Genomic DNA, 20,352 nt, shown 5'->3' with positions numbered 1-20,352 from the left:
TAGGAACATACTGTCATCTTCTAGAGGTACTTGATGTATACACTGAGTTCCTAAAAAATACTCCACAATCCACACACACACCTATCTTGTCACACAACACTCCCACACAAGAAAAGTGAAATTATTGTTGACGAATGTAAGTTCATGGGTGTTCCCAGCAGTAGGAGTCCTGCCAGGTGTGAGTGCTAAGGAAGGGAGGTGAACCCCAGGGCTTTCCCGGGCCTGTGGCCGACATCCTTATTTGGTGAAGTGACTACCTATGCCCGCATCTGGTACAGGCCAGACAATGCAGGGCCCAGCTGAAGTGGCTGCTTACATCCTCAGCCGGAAGAGATGAATGGAATTCCAGGCAGCTGGAGTCATGCTGGCTTGGGACAGTGGCTTGGCGACCAGACTTCCAATGACAGAAGCATTAAGCAAGGGCGTTCATGGCAAGTGGTGCGCCCACAGCAATGTACCCACACCTCGGTTTCAGGAGTCGAAAAATGAAAAGAAAAAACAAAACGTTTAAGGAGGGAGAAGGAGGAAATAAGATGATAGGCAGAGGGTAATTTATTACTCTCTGGGTCTGTTTTGTAAATAGTTTAAGATCCTGGAGCCAGATGGTTCTGCAAATCCTCCAACCAGGAGTCACGTTAAGAAGCACGAGTGGGCACCAAAACTGTTTTTCAAGACACAATTTGAGTTTTGGCTTGGGGGAACGGGTAAGAGTATGTTCCCTTAACATTCCTGACTAGAAAAGATGCGGTCCTTTCTGGTCCCTTTCATCAGAATACGCATACCGCCCCCAAGCGGCAAGCTGCGGGACAACTGTAGCAACTGAGGAAATTCTCTAGGACCTGGGCGACCCGCGACTGCGGAAGAGTGAGCAGGACCGGCAATGGGGACGCAAGCTCTAAACACCATCCTGCTGGCCGAGTGACACCGCTTTCACCTTGTTTAGTGGGTCAGGCGTGGGACGGGGGCAGGAGCACGGTGCGAAGCAGACGCGAGGTGCCCTCCCCACGAGGACGGGTTCATGGGGGTCAACAAAAACCCAAAAGGGTTTTTTTTTGTTTGTTTCTTTAACGACAGTTGGTACCATTTACCCCTTCGGGCTCACTGTATTTAAACCGGCTTGGCCCTAGTATTTAAGGAGAAGGGTTTATCTGAAAGTGCCCCTAAGGGTTTGTTTGGGTAGCCAAAGCCCGTTCCCTTTTGGGGACTGTTCACACAGCATGATTGGGGCCCCCGGGGCGCAAGAGCTAAAGGGCTGAGTCCGCGAGGTCCGAGACTGCGTGGGCGGGCACCTATTTTTCTGCAAGGTTCCAGTGCTCCTCGGTCCGACCCCTGCCTCCCCCACTTTACTTTCTAGCTGGAAAGTTGTGCGCCAGGCAGTAGGGGGGCGGAGAAAGGAACCCAGACTGGCCCCCCTCTGCTTCCTGCCCGGCCGCCTCCTATTGGTCAGAGGAATCCCCAGGAATGTGAGCGCCCCTTTAAAAGCGCGGGGCTCCTCCGCCTCCCCAGCCACTGCACCCGAGCCTACAGTGGAGTCCCGGCTCTCGCTAGCTCACACAGCGCAGCCTCTCGATCCGGCGCGGTCTCCCTGGACGCACCACCCTCCCCGAACCTCTCCAGGACTGCGCTGGTCGGTGCGCCTTAGCAATCACTCCCGGTCGCGGCACCCTCGTCGACACAGGTAAGAGTCCCCCGCAACCAGCCGAGGGCCAGTACTTACCCTGGCCAGCCACCTCCGGATCTGAGGCTCTAAGCCCTCAAGGATTTATGCGCTTACCTTCGTATTGTCTAGTTTGTTCCTCTCAACCTTTGGGAGACTCTTCAGGTAGAAGTGTTCCAAACTATCTTCTTCCCTTGGGGTTAACATACCAACTCATCCGGACACCAAGGTTCCCTTCTATTCTCCACGCTCTCCCTAAACCTATCAGTTCCCTAGCGTCTCTGCTTTCCCATGCCCTTCATGTACCCCCAAACCACATCTCCTGGTCTTGCTATGAACCTTCAGGAAAACCCAAATTGTTGGTCTTTGTCCCTCAGCCTTTACTTTAAAAGGCACAGTCTTCTTCCCTTGACTCTAATTTTCTTCCATATGACTGCTCCAAAATAATTAGTATTGCCCCTCATACCAGCAACTGTGGGGCAAAATGAGGATCCCCCAGGGCCATGGCCCCAAACCCAGTTCTCAGTTTTTGCCCACCCACTCTGCTTAGCCACCCCTGACCTTGGGTTTTGTGCTTCCTGATGCAGGCTCCTTGCTGGGCACAGACAGCTCCATCATGGGGCTGGCCTGGGGACTCAGTGTCCTGTTCCTGTTGCATGTGTGTAGCTCCAACAGCATTCCAGGTGAGTCTATAAAACACCTTTTGTGGGGGAGAGGGAAAGGGAAGTGGTGCTCGGTTCCCCAGGTGTGCCTCCCTCCCTGTTTCTCCCCTGATCCCTGACAGAATGCCAGGATGCAGGTTCTCTCTAATGATGGCATTTAAGCATTCTTTTGGTAACTGCCAGGAGGTTTCAGCCGTCCCTCTAGCCCCACCTACAAGAGTCAAGCCCTTCAACCCTGGTCCAAATCTAAACCGTGTGTTCTGCTCCTGTCCAACAGAGTCTGGGGGTGACAACAGCGTGTTTGACATCTTTGAGCTCACGGGAGCTGCCCGCAAGGGCTCTGGTCGCCGTCTGGTAAAGGGCCCTGACCCTTCCAGCCCAGCTTTCCGCATTGAGGATGCCACCCTGATTCCCCCTGTACCTGATGACAAGCTCCAAGACCTAGTGGATGCTGTGCGGGCAGAAAAAGGTTTCCTCCTCCTGGCCTCCCTGCGGCAGATGAAGAAGACCCGGGGGACGCTGCTGGCCCTGGAGCGGAAAGACCACTCTGGCCAGATCTTCAGTGTGGTCTCCAATGGCAAGGCGGGCACCCTCGACCTAAGCCTGAATGTGCAGGGGAGGCAACATGTGGTGTCCGTGGAAGAAGCACTCCTGGCAACGGGCCAGTGGAAGAGCATCACCCTGTTTGTGCAGGAGGACAGGGCCCAGCTCTACATCGACTGTGAAAAGATGGAAAGTGCTGAATTGGATGTCCCCATCCAAAGAATCTTCACCAGGGACCTGGCCAGCATTGCCAGGCTCCGCATTGCAAAAGGACATGTCAACGACAATTTCCAGGTGAGCCTCTTCTCCCATCCCTGGTCTACCGCTCCATACCAGTCAGTCAGAAGCGGTGGGGTCTCCAAACAGGAAATAACACCTGTACACTAAAGCAAAACGGCATCATAGTCACTTTTAAAGCATGCTGCTGCACTCCACCCCAGAATTCAGATCCAGTAGGTCTGGAGTGGACCTGGGAATTTATAACAAGTCCCTGGTGAGGCTGATAGGATTCTGGTGTTTGGAGGACCACACTTTGAAAACCACTAAAGGAAACAGTCTGTTCAAGGCTTAGATGTTCCTCATGCTTTCCTCAAGAAAACAGCTTACTTCAAATGTATTCTACCAATTTTAATATTGCTTGAAATAGACACTCTATATAAGCAGAATAAATACCACTTTGCTATTTGATTCCCCAGGGGGGTTTTGTTGGTCTCAAGTAAAAGGTTAAAATAGTGGTTATCTGCTACTGCAGCTTCTTCCTTGCATAAATGTCTAGATCTTTGCTATTGTGGCTTTGAAACACCCACAGTTAAGTCTTTGACACTGGAGAGTACCATTGTATTCTCCCAGCTTAGTATCAGATTCCATTTCCTGTGTATCCAAGAGTGGGTTGATAACTGAATTCTTTGTAAAATACCGACTTGGCAGAAAACACAGTTAAGATTTTGAAGTTCTTTGGCAGTTTATGTTAGTTAGTGTGTTCTTTTGACACAGTGATCTTAAAAGGGAGTTCTTTCAAACTTTTAGAACATCTATTGTGTGCTTTTCCTAGCATAAACAGTCTCCACCACCTATTTATGCCCCCAGACTCACTAAGTGATGTGTCCTTTGCCCACAGGGGGTATTGCAGAATGTGAGGTTTGTCTTTGGAACCACACCAGAGGACATTCTTAGGAACAAAGGCTGCGCCAGCTGTGAGTACCCTTCTCTCTTTAGGATGTATGGGGAAATCGAGGGAACTCCACCCCAAACAAGCTCAGAAACTTAAGCAATGGTGATTGTGTATACGTTAGCCTGGGAAACATAGTCAGGTGGTATACAAAAGTAACCTTATGAGTATTCCACACATCCACACATGTAAGACAGGTAAATTGTCTTTTACAAAAGGGACTGGCATGACTGTTTGAAGGTATACTACTTTTCTGATCGTGTTTTTTTTGTTGATACTGTTGCCTGGCAGCTACCAATGTCCTCCTCACCCTCGACAACAACGTCGTGAATGGTTCTAGCCCTGCCATCCGCACTAACTATGTTGGCCACAAGACAAAGGATCTGCAAGCCATCTGTGGCATCTCTTGTGACGAGCTTTCCAACATGGTCCTGGAGCTCAGGGGCCTTCGCACCATCATGACCACACTTCAGGACAGCATTCGCAAAGTGGTGAGTGGCCTCGGCCCCAGCCCTTTTCCATGAGTCCTCTGAAGGTATATCACAGAGGGTTCCAAATGACTTAAACTGGACACTGGATTTTTTTTTTTTCCTTTTAGACTGAGGAGAACAGAGTGCTGGCCAGTGAGCTGAGGAAGTCTCCCCACTGCTACTACAATGGTGTTCAGTATAAGAATGACGACGAATGGACTGTTGACAGCTGCACTGAGTGTCACTGTCAGGTAAGGGGTTTCTACAAACTGAAAACAGAATTGATGTCACAAGTCTGAAGCCACAATCTCAGGAAATACCCAGATGGCCCCACAAATACTTTTCCTTTTCCATGGCCTGATACCAAGAAAGCAGGGTTTTTTTAAGATGCAGTTCTGGCATCAATAAATGCTTCAAACTCTCAAAGTTTTTCAAAGTCTTAATTACACCCCAGGCTAAGTATCTAAAAGAATGCACATCATCTAAGACATCTGAGTAAGTTTAACTGTTTTAGTTCAAAGGCTAAGTGTTGAATGTCAGGTACATAAAACCTGACTAGGATACCCTTCCTTTCACCCACTCTCCCAGGGCTGATTTGTATTGAGCTATGACAGGTTCTTTTCACACAGTACTGATGGTTGTTCTAAGGACTCAGTCCAATTTGCTAGAAGCATCTCCTCAGTTCAGACGGCATGTGTCACTGTACCTCTCCCCAGTGCCAGTGGCCGTGGCAGGCGAATGTAGGGGTTTGCTAGCTCTCTGAGCAAAGTCAAGCTTAACTTTAAATCAAATTGCCAGAATCAACCAACTTTTCTCCAGTATGAGGGAAGCTCATTGATCTTCTTTTCCCCATAAAGATAGTATTAAAAAATGTTAAAGTCCTGGCTGAGTTTCATGAGCTCAATATCAGACACAGACTAATAAATTTGACTCATAATGTTTGGTGGTTCCCTTTGGAAAAATTTTTCATGCTGTAACTCCAACCACTGACTAAGTAGCAATGAAGATAGAACTCTCCAACTAATGGAATGACAAGTATTTAACCCCAGCTCCATCTGCAGTATACTGGTGGCTACAAATTTAACAGGTCACCTATTAAAATCATTCCAGTGGAGAGTTTACAGCCCTGTCTGTTTCACGCTGTAATGAAAATAAAATAGAGTTTGTAAACTGATACTTGTAACATCATTAGTGACCCGTTTCCCTCTCACCCTTGCTTTGCAGAATTCAGTTACCATCTGCAAAAAGGTGTCCTGCCCCATCGTGCCCTGCTCCAATGCCACAGTTCCGGATGGCGAGTGCTGCCCACGGTGTTGGCGTAAGTTCCCAGAACTGCATAACCATTCTCAGAGACTAGTGAGTGCTACCGAAACACTGGATAGCTGGACACATCCTAGAGCCTCACCCTTTGCTAGCATGTGTTTTTATTCAGTTTCATGCTGTAGCAGCTGGTGTATACTAATGCCTGGTAGGCTATCTAAGACCAAAGACACCATCATGACTAAATCTTAATGACCTTAGTAGAGTTTAATTGATCCTGATTTGATGTTTTAAAGAAACAGGAGGTAAACTTAGAGCAGCGATAGCTTTAAGTTGACTGCTTTTAGAATTTGACCTGAGTGGCCCAGAGTTAAGAAAATCCTGCTCACTAGAGAAATTGAGGGGCTATGGTGTTAGCACTGGGCTTAGCTGAACTTGAAAGTGCTGCCCATTTTATCTGCAGGAATAGGAAGGCTAAGGAAATAATAGCAGTTTGAGCTTCACGACATTAAAAGAAATAAGGTTATTATGTCATGCCCTGGCACCGTATGCCTGGGTTTTGTTGCCAGTATAAATTAATCACATTGCTGAGACAATGTTGAATACAGTAGATATAAGTCATAAAAGTGACTCACCACTACTAAGATAAGGAAGAAAATAGGAACAGAGTGCTGCCATCAAACAAACCCTACCCCTGCTGGCCTTATCTCAGAATAAACAGTCTCTTCCAAGGATCACGTTAGTGATGTTGGCAATGTAATAACCGTTTGAGTATCTGTGTGTACTAGCATTCACTTGGGGTGTAGGTTAAAGGGAAGAAAGCAAGCTGGAGACTAGCAGAGTTCTGCACTTAAACTAGGGCTTGCTAGGAAAACTGCCAACTGATGGCAAGAGAAAACAAGTCCTTGGTGTGATACAGCTAGATGTGATTGTAGTCATGGTGCCTGGGTAGACGGTAAACAAACACACTTTCCCCAGTGAAATACATACAGAGAAGGCCCCAAATGCTATAGTGAGAGGAACAACACCCTGATTAGCCTCATGGTCACCATGGAGCCAAAGCCAAGAGCAGGGCTGCCTCCTATCTCCTCTGCAAGCGCGTGGTACCTCCATGAAAGGCAGAGGTGTCTCTTACGAGCTGCCTAAAACTGTAGTACTCATAGGAGCCAGAGGCTGGAAGTGCCTGCCCAGGTAGCGTAAGGCAGGGAAGGGAAATTCATTTGAAATGCTCAGAGAGGAGTAGGGAGGAAACAGTGGCTAGAAGACTCGCTGGGAGAAGGCGTGCTATGCTGACTCTGGCACACGGCTCCACTACCCACATGCTGTGCCCAAAGTGACCTGGGATAAACCCCTTGGCTCTGGGCCTCGTGAATATATTGCTTTTCACCCACTGGCACGGGAAGAAAGTCCAAAACGGAGCAGTCTAAACAGTAGCTTGACTTAATAATCATGCACTAAAGGACCTCGTTTCTCCTGCAGCCAGTGACTCTGCCGACGACGGTTGGTCTCCGTGGTCTGAGTGGACCTCCTGCTCGGTGACATGTGGCAATGGAATCCAGCAGCGTGGCCGCTCTTGTGACAGCCTCAACAATCGATGCGAAGGCTCCTCTGTTCAGACACGGACCTGCCACATTCAGGAGTGTGATAAGCGATGTAAGCATCTTGGCCTCTTAGGATGTGAAGAACTGCCGCCCCTGCATCAGAACAGAAGATCCGCAGCATAGTTGTGAAGTGTACAGGCTCTGAACATTGAATAATCCCATTTCTACACCTTACTGTGCATCCTGCAGCACACCTTGCCCTCTCTGAGGCACCTCATCTGCGGAATGAGGATATGATAATAATTCTGAATAGGGCTATTTTGAGATTTTACTTAGGTAATTCATTTAAAGTAGTTAGCTCAGAGACTGACTCACGGGAAACACACTGTAACCATCGGCTTTGTGCTTTAGTTAAGCAGGATGGAGGCTGGAGCCACTGGTCCCCCTGGTCCTCTTGTTCGGTAACATGTGGTGATGGTGTCATCACAAGGATTAGGCTCTGCAACTCTCCCAGCCCCCAGATGAACGGGAAGCCATGTGAAGGTGAAGCACGGGAGACCAAATCCTGCAAGAAAGATGCCTGCCCCAGTAAGTATGAATGTGGCCGAACCGCTCAGTGTCCAGCTGCAGCCCTGCCTAGCTATGGCTTTCAGTTTGAAGGGTGATGAAGGGGAAAGATTTCTTCCTAAAGCAAAGTCCTGTGTGCTCAGTCACTCTTTAATGAAAAACAGAAAGAAAACATTTCAAACTTACCTTCTCATTCTTTCCCAACTGTCAGTAGCAGAAGTCACTTGAACAAACTAGGAATCTATTGTGATAGGTAAAGATATTGAAAACTGACCTTATGTTTTAATTTTGGTTCATTGTCTTACAGTCAATGGAGGCTGGGGTCCCTGGTCACCATGGGACATCTGCTCTGTCACCTGTGGAGGAGGGGTACAGAAACGTAGCCGGCTTTGCAACAACCCCACACCCCAGTTTGGAGGCAAGGACTGCATTGGTGATGTGACAGAGAACCAGATCTGCAACAAGCAGGACTGTCCAATTGGTGAGCAATGGTGCCCAGGACAAAGCCAGGTTGGAGGAGTTGTTGTTACTATTTTAACTGAATGGCATAGTCAGCATTCAAGGCGGGAGGGTTGGCTTTGAATGGTCCTGAGTGGTTTGATTACTCCAAAATGCAGGACAACAATCTCAACAAGTTGTCAGAGACCTACACTCACAGTATTTTACATTAGGTTGATTGTTAAGTGACCAGCATGACAGTAACAGCAGTTTAGGCTAACCATTTGCCTGTCTCTCTCATCTCAGATGGATGCCTGTCCAACCCCTGCTTTGCTGGTACTAAATGTACAAGCTACCCTGACGGAAGCTGGAAATGTGGAGCTTGTCCCCCCGGTTACAGTGGAAATGGCATCCAGTGCAAAGATGTTGATGAGGTGAGGAACTGAGAACAGGAATGCAGGAGCCTGTCACAGTCATTTCCACGCAGCCATGTTTTTTAGACCTTATGCCAACTCTTGTTGCTTCCATAGTGCAAAGAAGTGCCTGATGCCTGCTTCAACCACAACGGAGAGCACAGGTGTAAGAACACAGACCCCGGCTACAACTGCCTGCCCTGCCCACCTCGCTTCACTGGCACTCAGCCCTTCGGCCGGGGTGTGGAGTATGCCACTGAGAACAAACAGGTAAAGTAAACTAGACTAATAGACCAAAGCAGAGCCAAGCTGCCCTCTACCAAAACAACTGAGAATGGAGGAATGTCATTTCAAACCCTTCACAAACAGTATAGGTACAATCTAGTCTTTAAAAACATGACAAGAAAATTCATTATAAATTCTGTAGGGATATGCAGTTCATCACATTTGCAAATGCTGCTCTGGAGTAAGTTGTGTGATAGACTTGTAAATGCCTATGTCCCGAGCAATTTCAAGAAAAACACATAAAGCAAGGTCAGCCTGTAACTTGCGTATCACCCAGTTGGGGTCCAGGTAGGGTGACCCACACTTTTCCCCAAAGATCCTCTCTATTCAAAGGTGACAGACATCTGGGTTCTTGTTTACATGGTATCTGGAGGCCCTTTAAGGCTTTGTGTCACCATCAGAATGTCATACCCTCAGGTGTGCAAGCCCCGAAATCCCTGCACTGATGGGACACATGACTGCAACAAGAATGCCAAGTGCAACTACCTGGGCCACTACAGCGACCCCATGTACCGCTGCGAGTGTAAGCCCGGCTACGCCGGCAATGGCATCATCTGTGGGGAAGACACGGACCTGGATGGCTGGCCCAATGAGGACCTGGTGTGTGTGGCCAATGCGACTTACCACTGCAAAAAGGTAAAGCTAGCTTTCCTTACACACCTCCAGAGAAAAGGCACATTACCCTTCTTAAAAGAAAGCCTAAGGAATTTTAAATGCTTAAAATTCAAAAATGAACTGAAAATGAAATCACCCAAAGGCAGAGTGACATTAATTCTCGTTAATATTAAATCACTTGGTGCAAAGACCATGCATGGGGCAGGCCATTTGGAAAATATTTCTCATAGTTGATATTATTTTTTCCCCTCCCAAAAATGTTCAGTACTCTACCAAATACCTGCGAAGTATGACTGTGTCCCCAGAATATATAAAACTTAGAACATTAATAGAAAACACATGCACCCCCAAAAATTTTAATTTTTTTGTTTTTCCTTAAAATGATGCTTTTAATGAAGCATCATTTGTTTAGCATGGGTGCAACTCCCTTGTGTCTGAATTAAGCAAAGAGAAAATACAAAGCGCAGCTATAATGTGTGTCTTGTCTCTCCTAGGATAATTGCCCTAACCTTCCAAACTCGGGGCAGGAAGACTATGACAAGGATGGGATCGGCGATGCTTGTGATGATGATGATGACAATGACAGAATTCCCGATGACAGGGTAAAGACAAGATGTTTTCCATTCCTCTTTCATCTTTTCTAGTCAGCAATCGCCCAAAACACTTTAATATTCAGTGAAACTGCAGTGTTACAGGAAAAAATATTCTGAATTGATACAAAGGATAATTAGAAATTATTGTGTTTCCGGAGTTGATGTTGCCAAGAGAATTTTTTAATGAGGGTTTTGTTTTTCATCATAACTTCCTCCCTCCCTACACTTGAACAATAATAATATATACAAAAATGTCACTTTGCTCCCCAGATTTATTACAAATGTCCTCTCCAAGATTTACTTTGGACATACTGAGGACTGAGATAATGAAATTATATTTATGTTTCACTGACTTGTAACATTTGTTACTGGTTACATTTTTCATTTGTTATATCCTAGCTTTTAACTTCTACAGTCATCATTTTCCCTTGGGTACTGAGATTGTCAACTGAGTAGAAAGTCATTACAGCAGATTTCTGCAGTTCTATATATTTGACCTGTGTGGTTTGAGGCTTGTGCTGGTTTCCCAGGCATTTCTGCACAGTGCTCTGCTTCTTCACTTTGCAGGACAACTGTCCATTCCATTACAACCCAGCCCAGTATGACTATGACAGAGATGACGTGGGGGACCGCTGTGACAACTGCCCCTACAACCACAACCCAGATCAGGCTGACACAGATAACAATGGGGAAGGAGATGCCTGTGCTGCAGACATTGATGGAGATGGTAAGGTGCTACCCAATCCAGCAAGCCCTCAGCAGCAATGAATGTCCAGCTTTTCCTCAAGCCCTGGCTGTGCTTGAGCCCACTGAGGTTGGAGGTACCAGCTCTTGGTTCTCCCCTGTCCTCCTCAGGTATCCTCAATGAACGAGATAACTGCCAGTATGTCTACAATGTGGACCAGAGGGACACTGACATGGATGGGGTTGGAGATCAGTGTGACAACTGCCCCCTGGCACATAATCCAGATCAGGTAAGTGGTTCCCCCTGGGAATCACTCAATAAAGTGTTGGAATATCACGTTTTAGGCCTCCAGAAAGTGAAACACTAACATTTTCATTACCATGGCTCTCCGTGAGCACAGAGGTTACTGCAGTATTTACATATAAGCAGCTTGCCCGATCGTGCAGAGTCCAGTGGATTTTTAGCGAGATGATCTTGTAACTTGTAACTTCAAGCTTGTCTTCCACAAGGTGGCTTGCTCGGTCATTGTAATCTAGCAGTCAAGATAAATTATACAAAGTGGGAATTTGTGACTGACAACTCTATGACAGTATCAATGTATGTAAGACTAAATATTGGGGTAAATTCCTTAAGCAAAATAAACAACCATTTTCATGGCATGTGGTATAATCTAGCCATGAGAAATTATCAAACTAAAAATATTTCCCAAAACTGGAGAAATCTGTCTTTGTCATGCTTCAAAAGTCTTTTACTTTGCTAACAGATTATTCTTTAGCTATGCTACGGAATGCTATAAATGCCTACAAGTAGAACAGGGTCCAGGTCTTAAAGTATTTCTTTTTTATGTAATTAATTATTTTCTAGGGGCAAAGAAGTTTAGGAAACTTACTTTTCCTAAAGTACATTGTTCTGGGAACTTAAAAACCAAGTTTTTTTTGTTTTGTTTTGTTTTAATGGGGGTATTTTTATGAGGTTAAAAAAAGTGGGAAGTCCAGCTTCTTCCTTCTAGCATTTGCTCTTGTGAGGTTCCCACTGACCTAACCAAACACAGGAGACTCTTACATAAGCTATTGTTAACAGAATGATTTATTCTTAATTTACCTGTTTCTTAGCTTGACTCCGACTCAGATCTCATTGGAGATACCTGTGACAACAATCAAGACATTGATGAAGATGGCCACCAGAACAACCTGGACAATTGCCCCTATGTGCCCAATGCCAACCAGGCTGACCATGACAAAGATGGCAAAGGAGATGCCTGTGACCATGATGATGACAACGATGGCATTCCTGATGACAGGGACAACTGCAGACTTGTGCCCAATCCTGACCAGAAAGACTCTGATGGTGAGTCAATAGAGCCACTTTTTAAGAGAGTTACTGAAATCATGACTCTCTGGATGGGGAAGATAGGACAAAGCTGAATGCATTGGAGAGAAAAAAAAAAGAGAGATAAATGCCAACTCTAGCAATACAGTAAACTTCTGGCACCAATAATCATAGTATTTCAGAATTTCACTGAACTCTTGCCTTTTTTTGACCTCAGGTGATGGTCGAGGTGATGCTTGCAAAGATGACTTTGATCATGACAGTGTGCCAGACATTGATGACATCTGTCCTGAAAATTTTGATATCAGTGAAACTGATTTCCGCCGATTCCAGATGATTCCTCTAGATCCCAAGGGGACATCCCAAAATGACCCTAACTGGGTTGTACGCCATCAGGGTAAAGAACTTGTCCAGACTGTCAACTGTGATCCTGGACTGGCTGTAGGTGAGTAATGAGTTCTTAGAACAAAAGGTTAATGCACACATGGGAAAAGCAGCAGACACAAAATCTCGCAGTTGTACTGAGGTGTCCCCGTGGGTACTGAGAACAAACATCTGCAGGCTGTGTGTATTTTAACTTGGGTCTGGCCTCATCTTTCAGGTTATGATGAGTTTAATGCTGTGGACTTCAGTGGCACCTTCTTCATCAATACCGAAAGGGATGATGACTATGCCGGATTTGTGTTTGGCTACCAGTCCAGTAGCCGCTTCTATGTTGTGATGTGGAAACAAGTCACTCAGACCTACTGGGACACTAACCCTACGAGGGCTCAGGGTTACTCAGGCCTTTCTGTGAAAGTTGTGAACTCCACCACTGGGCCTGGAGAGCACCTGCGAAATGCTCTGTGGCACACAGGAAACACCCCTGGCCAGGTAAGAACAACACCCTACAGAAGGGAGAGAGTGAATGAATGGGTGTTTGACTAGCAGTAGGAATGCTGTGCTGTGGCCAGGACTCCCTGTTGGGAGTCTTAAATATCAAGTTCCCGGATCACCAACAGCAATGTCAAGCTCTACTTTGTAAAAACATCACAGTGTCTAAGAGGGAGCTTGACATAACCAAGAATTACCCATCAAATCCAAAGGCAGTTTTATAGCCTCTTAAAATAAGAGAGTTCCTTTCCCATCTCTTTTTGCTTTGTATGCACACTCTAGGGCACATGACAAATGAAAGAGGCTTGATGAAATCACCTTACATTGCCGCTACTTGTTACCGTTCAAAGACTGTATCTTATGGAATGATAAATAAATATTCACATGACAGGGCTGTGTCTCAACCTTTTGTTTTCTCCTTCAGGTGCGTACCCTGTGGCATGACCCCCGCAACATAGGCTGGAAAGATTTCACTGCCTACAGATGGCGTCTTAGTCACAGGCCCAAAACTGGTTACATCAGGTAAGATTGCCTGACTACATTTCACCTGGTTTGGTGGTGGACATAGTGTGGTAACACACATCTAAAGAGATGTAAACCAAACCCATAAATCATTTATAGCGTCGGAAATCAGTGTTACCTCGGTTACAAAAAAAAAAATTAATTTCATTTACAGTTATACTGATAGGCAAGATGGAGATAAAATTGAGGTTGTCCTAACAAGATTTTCTTTTTTCCTACAGAGTGGTGATGTATGAAGGGAAGAAAATTATGGCTGACTCAGGACCCATCTATGACAAAACCTATGCTGGTGGTAGACTAGGGTTGTTTGTCTTCTCTCAAGAAATGGTGTTCTTCTCTGATATGAAATATGAATGTAGAGGTATGTACAGCGATACACTGAATGTACAGTTGACATCTCTAATTGAGACTAATATCAAGAATGCCAATTATGGGGAAGTCTAAGTTAAAAACTATTGTAGAGCTAGGGTTATGGATATTCTGCTTTTTAAGATACAATGATAAAAATGAAGTAATTCCTATGAGCTGTTACTTATAAAATCCTGAGTTCTTATTTACAATATTAATTTGTTTAGTATCTCTGTGCTCTTCATATATAAAAGTTACCAGCAGCCAGCTCATGTACAGTATAATCCAATCTAGTAATATTTTTAAATTTACTTGTTCTATATCCTACATGTGGTTTAGTTTTATTCTTGCTATTACATCACAACTTCTCCCTGTACAAGGAGAGGAAAGGAGTATTGCCTTCATATTGGCTTGTTAATTTCCTTTTCTAACCTGAGCTCTTTTTCTCACTTTGGCTGAGTGGTTACTTAACCTCTCACTGAACCCACCAGTAGGTCTACCTCAAAATAAGTGCTTAGTAAATGTTTATTGGGCTAAAGTCTGATGCCTACAAATATGAGCAGAAAAAATGATGGCTTATTTTACTCCACAAAATTTAATTTTTATTTTATAATTTATAAACTAAAGTAAGATATAATTGTATAGTTGTGGTATCTGATTTTTATTAACATTTTAAAAGAAAGAAAGAAAAAGAGAGGAACCTGCATAGTCACAGGCAGGCAGGAGAGCTGCTGATTGTCTCTTAAATAAAACTCCCTAAATTTTTAGTATTGCAGGACTTAGAAAGCATAGCAAAAACTTGGGAAGGTCATGCTATGTCAGTCTTCTAGCATCAAAATTATAAAGTCAACTGCTTGTGTCATTATGAAAATAGAGATAAATCCAGGCTGTTAATTTATTCACTGATATTAAGATGACAACTGTCTTTATGAATTAGTTTTTGCTTATTTTTTGATTTCTATATTTATTTAATAGATTCCTAATCATCAAACTGCTGTTCGAAAGACTGATAATAACCTTGCTGGTATTGTACCTTCTGGAACCATGGGCTTGAGAAAATCCCAGGATCACTCCTCCCTGCCTTCCTTTTTTTCTCTGCTTGCATTCGTGTGGACTCCTAGAACATGCCTCAAGAAAATGCAGTTTCCCAAAACAGACTCAGCAGATAGCCTCTGAATAAGAAGAGACTCTTCCAAGACTATAAACAATTACTCTGGTGTGCTTTTGACAAAAGCACCCATTTGCTTCATTTGGGAGGTACCTGCTCCACTCATTTTTTGTCACAGAGCAGGGTGCAACTGTGAGGCCATCTCTGAGTAGGGGACTCAAAAAGTATTCTCAGGCATGTGAGAGTAGGGAGGACTCATTAGAACTAGTGAAAAAAAACAAAAAACAAAAAAACACCCCTGACATATTCCCTCTGGAACAGAGGGAGCATTGGCCAAAGCCCTTAGGGCAGAGCACAACCCAAGAGACGATTTATGAAGAGACTTTGGAGGAACTATGACATGTTTGGTACTAAATCATTTTCAGGGGATTGAAAGACTATTGCTGGATTTCATGATGCTGACTGGTGTTAGCTGATTAACCCAAGTAAATAGGCACTTAAAAAAAAGCAGAGAAGGGAGGAGAAAATGGGTTTCTAAACTTCTTTCCCATACCTTCCAAACCACCCCCCATCCCCGCCCCACCGCCCTTACCTGTCAACTGTAGTGAACAGAGTAGGAAGTCAGAATTAGACCAGTATAAGGCAGTGCTGCCTACCCCTGCCTGATTACAATGAAATTGTTGGTTTTATTCCAGATGTAGCTTGTGTAGATGTAGCAGGAAAATAAGAAAACCTACCATCTCATTGAGCACCAGGTTGCCTCTCAGGGGAGGAGCTGCTGTGCTTCTATTTTTATGGTTAGAAAGGCACAAAATCAACTCAACTAAAACATTCCTTTTTTATTTTTTTCCTACCTACCATGGAGTTTTCCAATTCTCTCTTTTGGACTGTAGTTTTTTGTTTTGTTTTGTTGTTTTTGACAAACACTTTTACAATGTAAAATATTTATTTTTTACTTATTTTGGAGGATCTGTCTGAAAGACGATTCATGAAACAGGAAAAAGTATGAGGACCATCCATATCATCTTTGTTGTGAGTCTTCATGACTGTAAGATTGTAAATACAGATTATTTATTAACTCTGTTCTACCTGGAATCTAGGTTTCATATGGAAAGTGTTGGGGAGCAGAGAGCTGAAATTTATCAGCAAGTGTCTCCCGAGAACAGCACAAGGAAAAATCAGCATACTGAACTTGTGTTCACTTTATGCTTAGAGTGAATGATCTTGGGCTTCCTTTTTTTTTTTTTTCCTTTATTTTTCTCAAGTGATGTTAGTAGGTTGTCTATTTGCAAGTGTTTTTAGATTGCAGAGAAAGCCTGAGGCCTTTCATACTGTTGTACCCCCATCCCTTATGCTTATTTCCAGGGAGAAGAAAAACATCTACACTTATTTTTTTCATTTTTCCAAAAGAGAAAAAAATGACTAAGGTGAAACTTATATACAAATATTACCTCATTTGTTGTGTGACTGAGTAAAGAATTTTTGGATCAAGCAGAAAGAGTTTAAGTGTCTAACAAACTTAAAGCTACTGTAGTGCCTAAAAAAGTCAATGTTGTACATAGTATAAAAATTCTTTGCAGAAAAGTATTCCCAGTAAGGAAATAGCATTGAAATGTTAAATACATTTTCTGAAGTTGTTTTTCCTGTCACCTTGTATACCATTGCTTTATTTTTATAAATTATTTTCTCATTGCCATTGGAATAGATATCTCAGATTGTGTAGATATGCTATTTAAATAATTTATCAGGAAATACTGCCTGTAGAGTTAGTATTTCTATTTTTATAAAATGTTTGCACACTGAATTGAAGAATTGTTGGTTTTTCTTTTTTGTTTTGGTTTTGATTTGTTTTTTGCTTATTGCCCTCCCCCCAGTTTTTACTGTTTGCCAATATCCTTTTCTAGGAATGTGCTTTTTTTGTACACATTTTTATCCATTTTACATTCTAAAGCAGTGTAAGTTGTATATTACTGTTTCTTATATACAAGGAACATCAATAAATCATATGGAAATTTATATTTATACTTACAGTATCCATGTTTATTTATTCTCTACCCTGTATGTTATGAGGTATGGATAAGGCCCATTCTTAAACTAATACAGCTCACATACTAAGAAATTATAGTACATGATAATAACACCCACAGCTCCTATATGACTTAGGATGACTGACTTGCACAGGTGTCGGTTTAGAATGTACTTTTGCTGGATTTGTGGAATGAAAGAATAAACCAAGTTAGTCTTCCATAGTAAAAACATAGGAAAGTGAAATCACCCTCAAGAATGTGGAACCACTAAGGTTGTAATTTCACATTTTACTAATGTCATTTGTTGATTGTCTTTATAGTTTCTGAAAGCAAAAGAACAATAGGACTGAGGCACATGCTACTCTTGTGGCTACATTTATGTCATTGCACTTAGATAATAAAGTCTCACATCCTATCATTGTTTTGTTGAAGAAATTCACTTCTTCCTATAGCAAACTGCACTTACTAAATGGGCATTAGAGGGAAAGGAAAAAGAAAGCAAAGCAAAGGTCAAAACAGATTCATAGGAACGAAACCAGTCAATCATTGTAAAAGTGTAACATAAAAAATCAAATACAAAATAATCATAGCAATTCAACTGACTTTAACATAATACATTTACATAAAATGTTGTTTTTTATTAGGTATCCCTGATGATGCAAAATTAGCAATTTAGGGAAACAGCAATATTCCCAGGAATTTTAGTGAAGAAAAGTCTTTCAACAACTATATCACAACTTTCATAAATACCAAGGAAATATAATCCAGAAAGATTAAAGTCATTATTTGAGGAGTGATCTCTACTACTGAATTCTGAACTCAAAGAATTCAACAACAACAAAAAACATAATTTAGCTTCATTTACCAACTTTCTCAAAAGCACACCCATTAAGTCTTTGCTTAAGATTCTTGAAATTCTTCTGACACATCTTCAGGATCCTGTTCATCTGCACATTAAAAACAATAACCAAAGTAGTTTAATAATCAGAATTAAGAAAATAAGGCATTAGTCTTCTTATATATGAGACAATCACATTCTCATAATCTATTGGACAATCACCAAGCTACAATAGCATTTACAAGAAAAATGCAAAAGATAAGGTGAGCATCTAGTTGAGGATGAATTCTTTGAGTTTTCAGGGTTAAAATCAGTGATTTTTGAGACAGTTATCAAAATTATATTTTTTGTTTTATACTAAGTTTCTGGGAAGTAGAGTGAAACCAAAAGTAAATGCTATATTTAGGATAGATAAGAACTTTTATTTCATCAATGTGAAGGAAAATATGACACTTAATAGAAATGAAATGGAAATATTCTTCTAATCTTAGTGAGAAATTAACAAAAGAATTAAAAGAGTACAATAAAAGAGAATGAGAACAAAGAATGCTCATTCATTGCTGTGGGTATGTAACAGGTAGGGTACAATGCTGTGGAAAATGTCTGGCAGTTCCTCAAAAAGGCTACCATATGACCCATCAATTCACTCCTAGGTATATGTCCAAGACAAATGAAAACATAAAACCTTTACATGAATTTACAATTCATTTACATAAATTTTAATTTATAATTTCAGTTTAATTTCAACTTAAAATGAAATTGCAAACTTTATTTACAATTTCAATTTATATAAATTGAGGTATTTATGTAATTATATATATATATATAATGTTATATATATGTGTGTGTGTGTGTGTGCATATATATATGTGCGCGCACACACACACACACACACACATATATATAATCGAGATATTTATGGCATTATATCTAACAGCCAAAAATAGAAACAACCCAAATGTTCATCAATGATGAATAGATAAACACAATGTGGAATAACTATACAACAAACTATTATCGAAAAATGAAAAACAATTGAGTATTGGTACAATATGTATAAGCCTTGAAAACCTTATGCTAAATATAAGTCCGACACAATGACTACATAACGTGTTTTCATTTATATTAAAAGTCCGATTTAGGCAAGTTTATAGAGGCAGAAAGTAGAATGACAGTCTAAGACTGGAGGACTGGGGGAAATGGAACAGTGACTACTAATGATATAGCATTTTCACTGGGGGTGAGGGAAATGTTGTAAAGTTGATAATACTGATAGATGCACAATTCTATGAATATTTTTAAAACACTGCCTAGTACAGTTATTATTGAATGGTGGACCAAAAAAAGATATGTCTGCATCATAATCCCTGAAGCCTATGAAAGTTACCATATTTGGGAAAATATTTTTGCAAATATAACTAAGTATCTTGAGATAAGATGATTCTAGTTATCTAGGTAGACACTACCTTCAAAAACAAATACAAGAGAGAAGCAGAGTTAAGATACATGGAGCTCAGAGTGCATGTCTCTAGAACTTTGAGACAATAAATTTCTGTTGTGTCAATCATAGAAAGATAACAAAGGTAAATAAAATATATCCTAATAAAGCTATTATATTAAAAATCAACTTACTGAAGGGGAGTATGCTAGGCAAAATAAGTCAGGAGGAAAAAGTCAAACAGAATGATTCCACTGAAATGTGAAATACAAAGAAACAGACAAAGCTAAACCAAAATGGACACTAAAAAATCTGATTTGGGTTACCAGAAGGGCAGGGGAGGATTGGGAGAAAAGGAGAGAGGAGGTCTAATAGACTATGGTAGAAGACTATGGGTACTTTGGTGGTGGGTGTGGTATAGTAACATCTATCTGAAGAAGTGTGATCCTTTACAGTATGTAAACCAACATAAGCTTGATAAAAAAAAAATTAAACTTTTTTTTATAATTCAACATAATACTCAAAAAAATAATAAGAGAATACTATGAACAACTATATGCAAACAAGTTCGAATAGCAATAATGGACAAATCCTGTAACTCTACAACCATCCAAAGCTAGATAAAGAAGAAATAGAACAACTAAACAGGCCAATTACAAGCAAGGAAATTAAAGAAGTAATCAAAACCCTCTCCAAATAAAAAGCCCAGGAACAGATGGATTTACAAATGAATTTTACTGAATGTTCAGAAAAGAACTAGTGACTATTATACACAGACTCATCCGAAAAATTGAAAAAGAAGGGAAACAACCACAAACTTTCTACTAACATCGCATTTTCTACCAACATCGCACTAATAGCAAAACCTAACAAAGAAAACACACAAAAAAGAAAACTTCAGACCAATCTCACTAATGAACACCAATACAAAAATTCTCAACAAAATCTTAGCTAACAGAATCCAACAATGCA

The 20,352-nt window shown here is 42.0% G+C and overlaps 2 protein-coding genes across 2 annotated transcripts in view; one reads left to right on the top strand and one right to left on the bottom strand.

Annotated features, from left to right (window-relative positions):
- The first annotated feature begins 1,534 nt into the window (after nucleotides 1-1,534).
- On the top strand, nucleotides 1,535-17,482 carry THBS1 (thrombospondin 1). The gene is made up of 22 exons (XM_004687928.2): nucleotides 1,535-1,678; nucleotides 2,245-2,340; nucleotides 2,597-3,156; nucleotides 3,980-4,055; nucleotides 4,322-4,521; nucleotides 4,629-4,751; nucleotides 5,725-5,818; nucleotides 7,240-7,413; nucleotides 7,713-7,889; nucleotides 8,176-8,349; nucleotides 8,613-8,740; nucleotides 8,837-8,989; nucleotides 9,422-9,640; nucleotides 10,114-10,221; nucleotides 10,780-10,939; nucleotides 11,068-11,186; nucleotides 12,010-12,244; nucleotides 12,444-12,671; nucleotides 12,828-13,099; nucleotides 13,524-13,621; nucleotides 13,843-13,982; nucleotides 14,945-17,482. Exons 2-22 carry the CDS (start codon nucleotides 2,274-2,276, stop codon nucleotides 14,950-14,952), a joined length of 3,513 nt encoding a protein of 1,170 aa, XP_004687985.1. The 5' UTR covers nucleotides 1,535-1,678; nucleotides 2,245-2,273; the 3' UTR covers nucleotides 14,953-17,482.
- Nucleotides 17,483-18,004: 522 nt separating this feature from the next.
- FSIP1 (fibrous sheath interacting protein 1) overlaps nucleotides 18,005-20,352 on the bottom strand; it is a 178,382-nt gene continuing 176,034 nt past the window's right edge. The window contains exons 13-14 of the mRNA XM_004687565.2: nucleotides 20,199-20,246; nucleotides 18,005-18,051 (exon numbers count right to left, since the gene is read on the bottom strand). Coding sequence (XP_004687622.1) covers nucleotides 18,005-18,051; nucleotides 20,199-20,246 — 95 coding nt within the window. The remainder of the gene's footprint in view (nucleotides 18,052-20,198; nucleotides 20,247-20,352) is intronic.

This window comes from Condylura cristata, unplaced genomic scaffold, assembly GCF_000260355.1.
Source record: "Condylura cristata isolate star-nosed mole 26May11 unplaced genomic scaffold, ConCri1.0 scaffold00023, whole genome shotgun sequence".
In the NCBI taxonomy this organism is placed as follows: domain Eukaryota; kingdom Metazoa; phylum Chordata; class Mammalia; order Eulipotyphla; family Talpidae; genus Condylura; species Condylura cristata.
The sequence above is the reverse complement of the archived record's forward strand: the minus strand, read 5'-3'. Positions and strand labels throughout refer to the sequence as shown.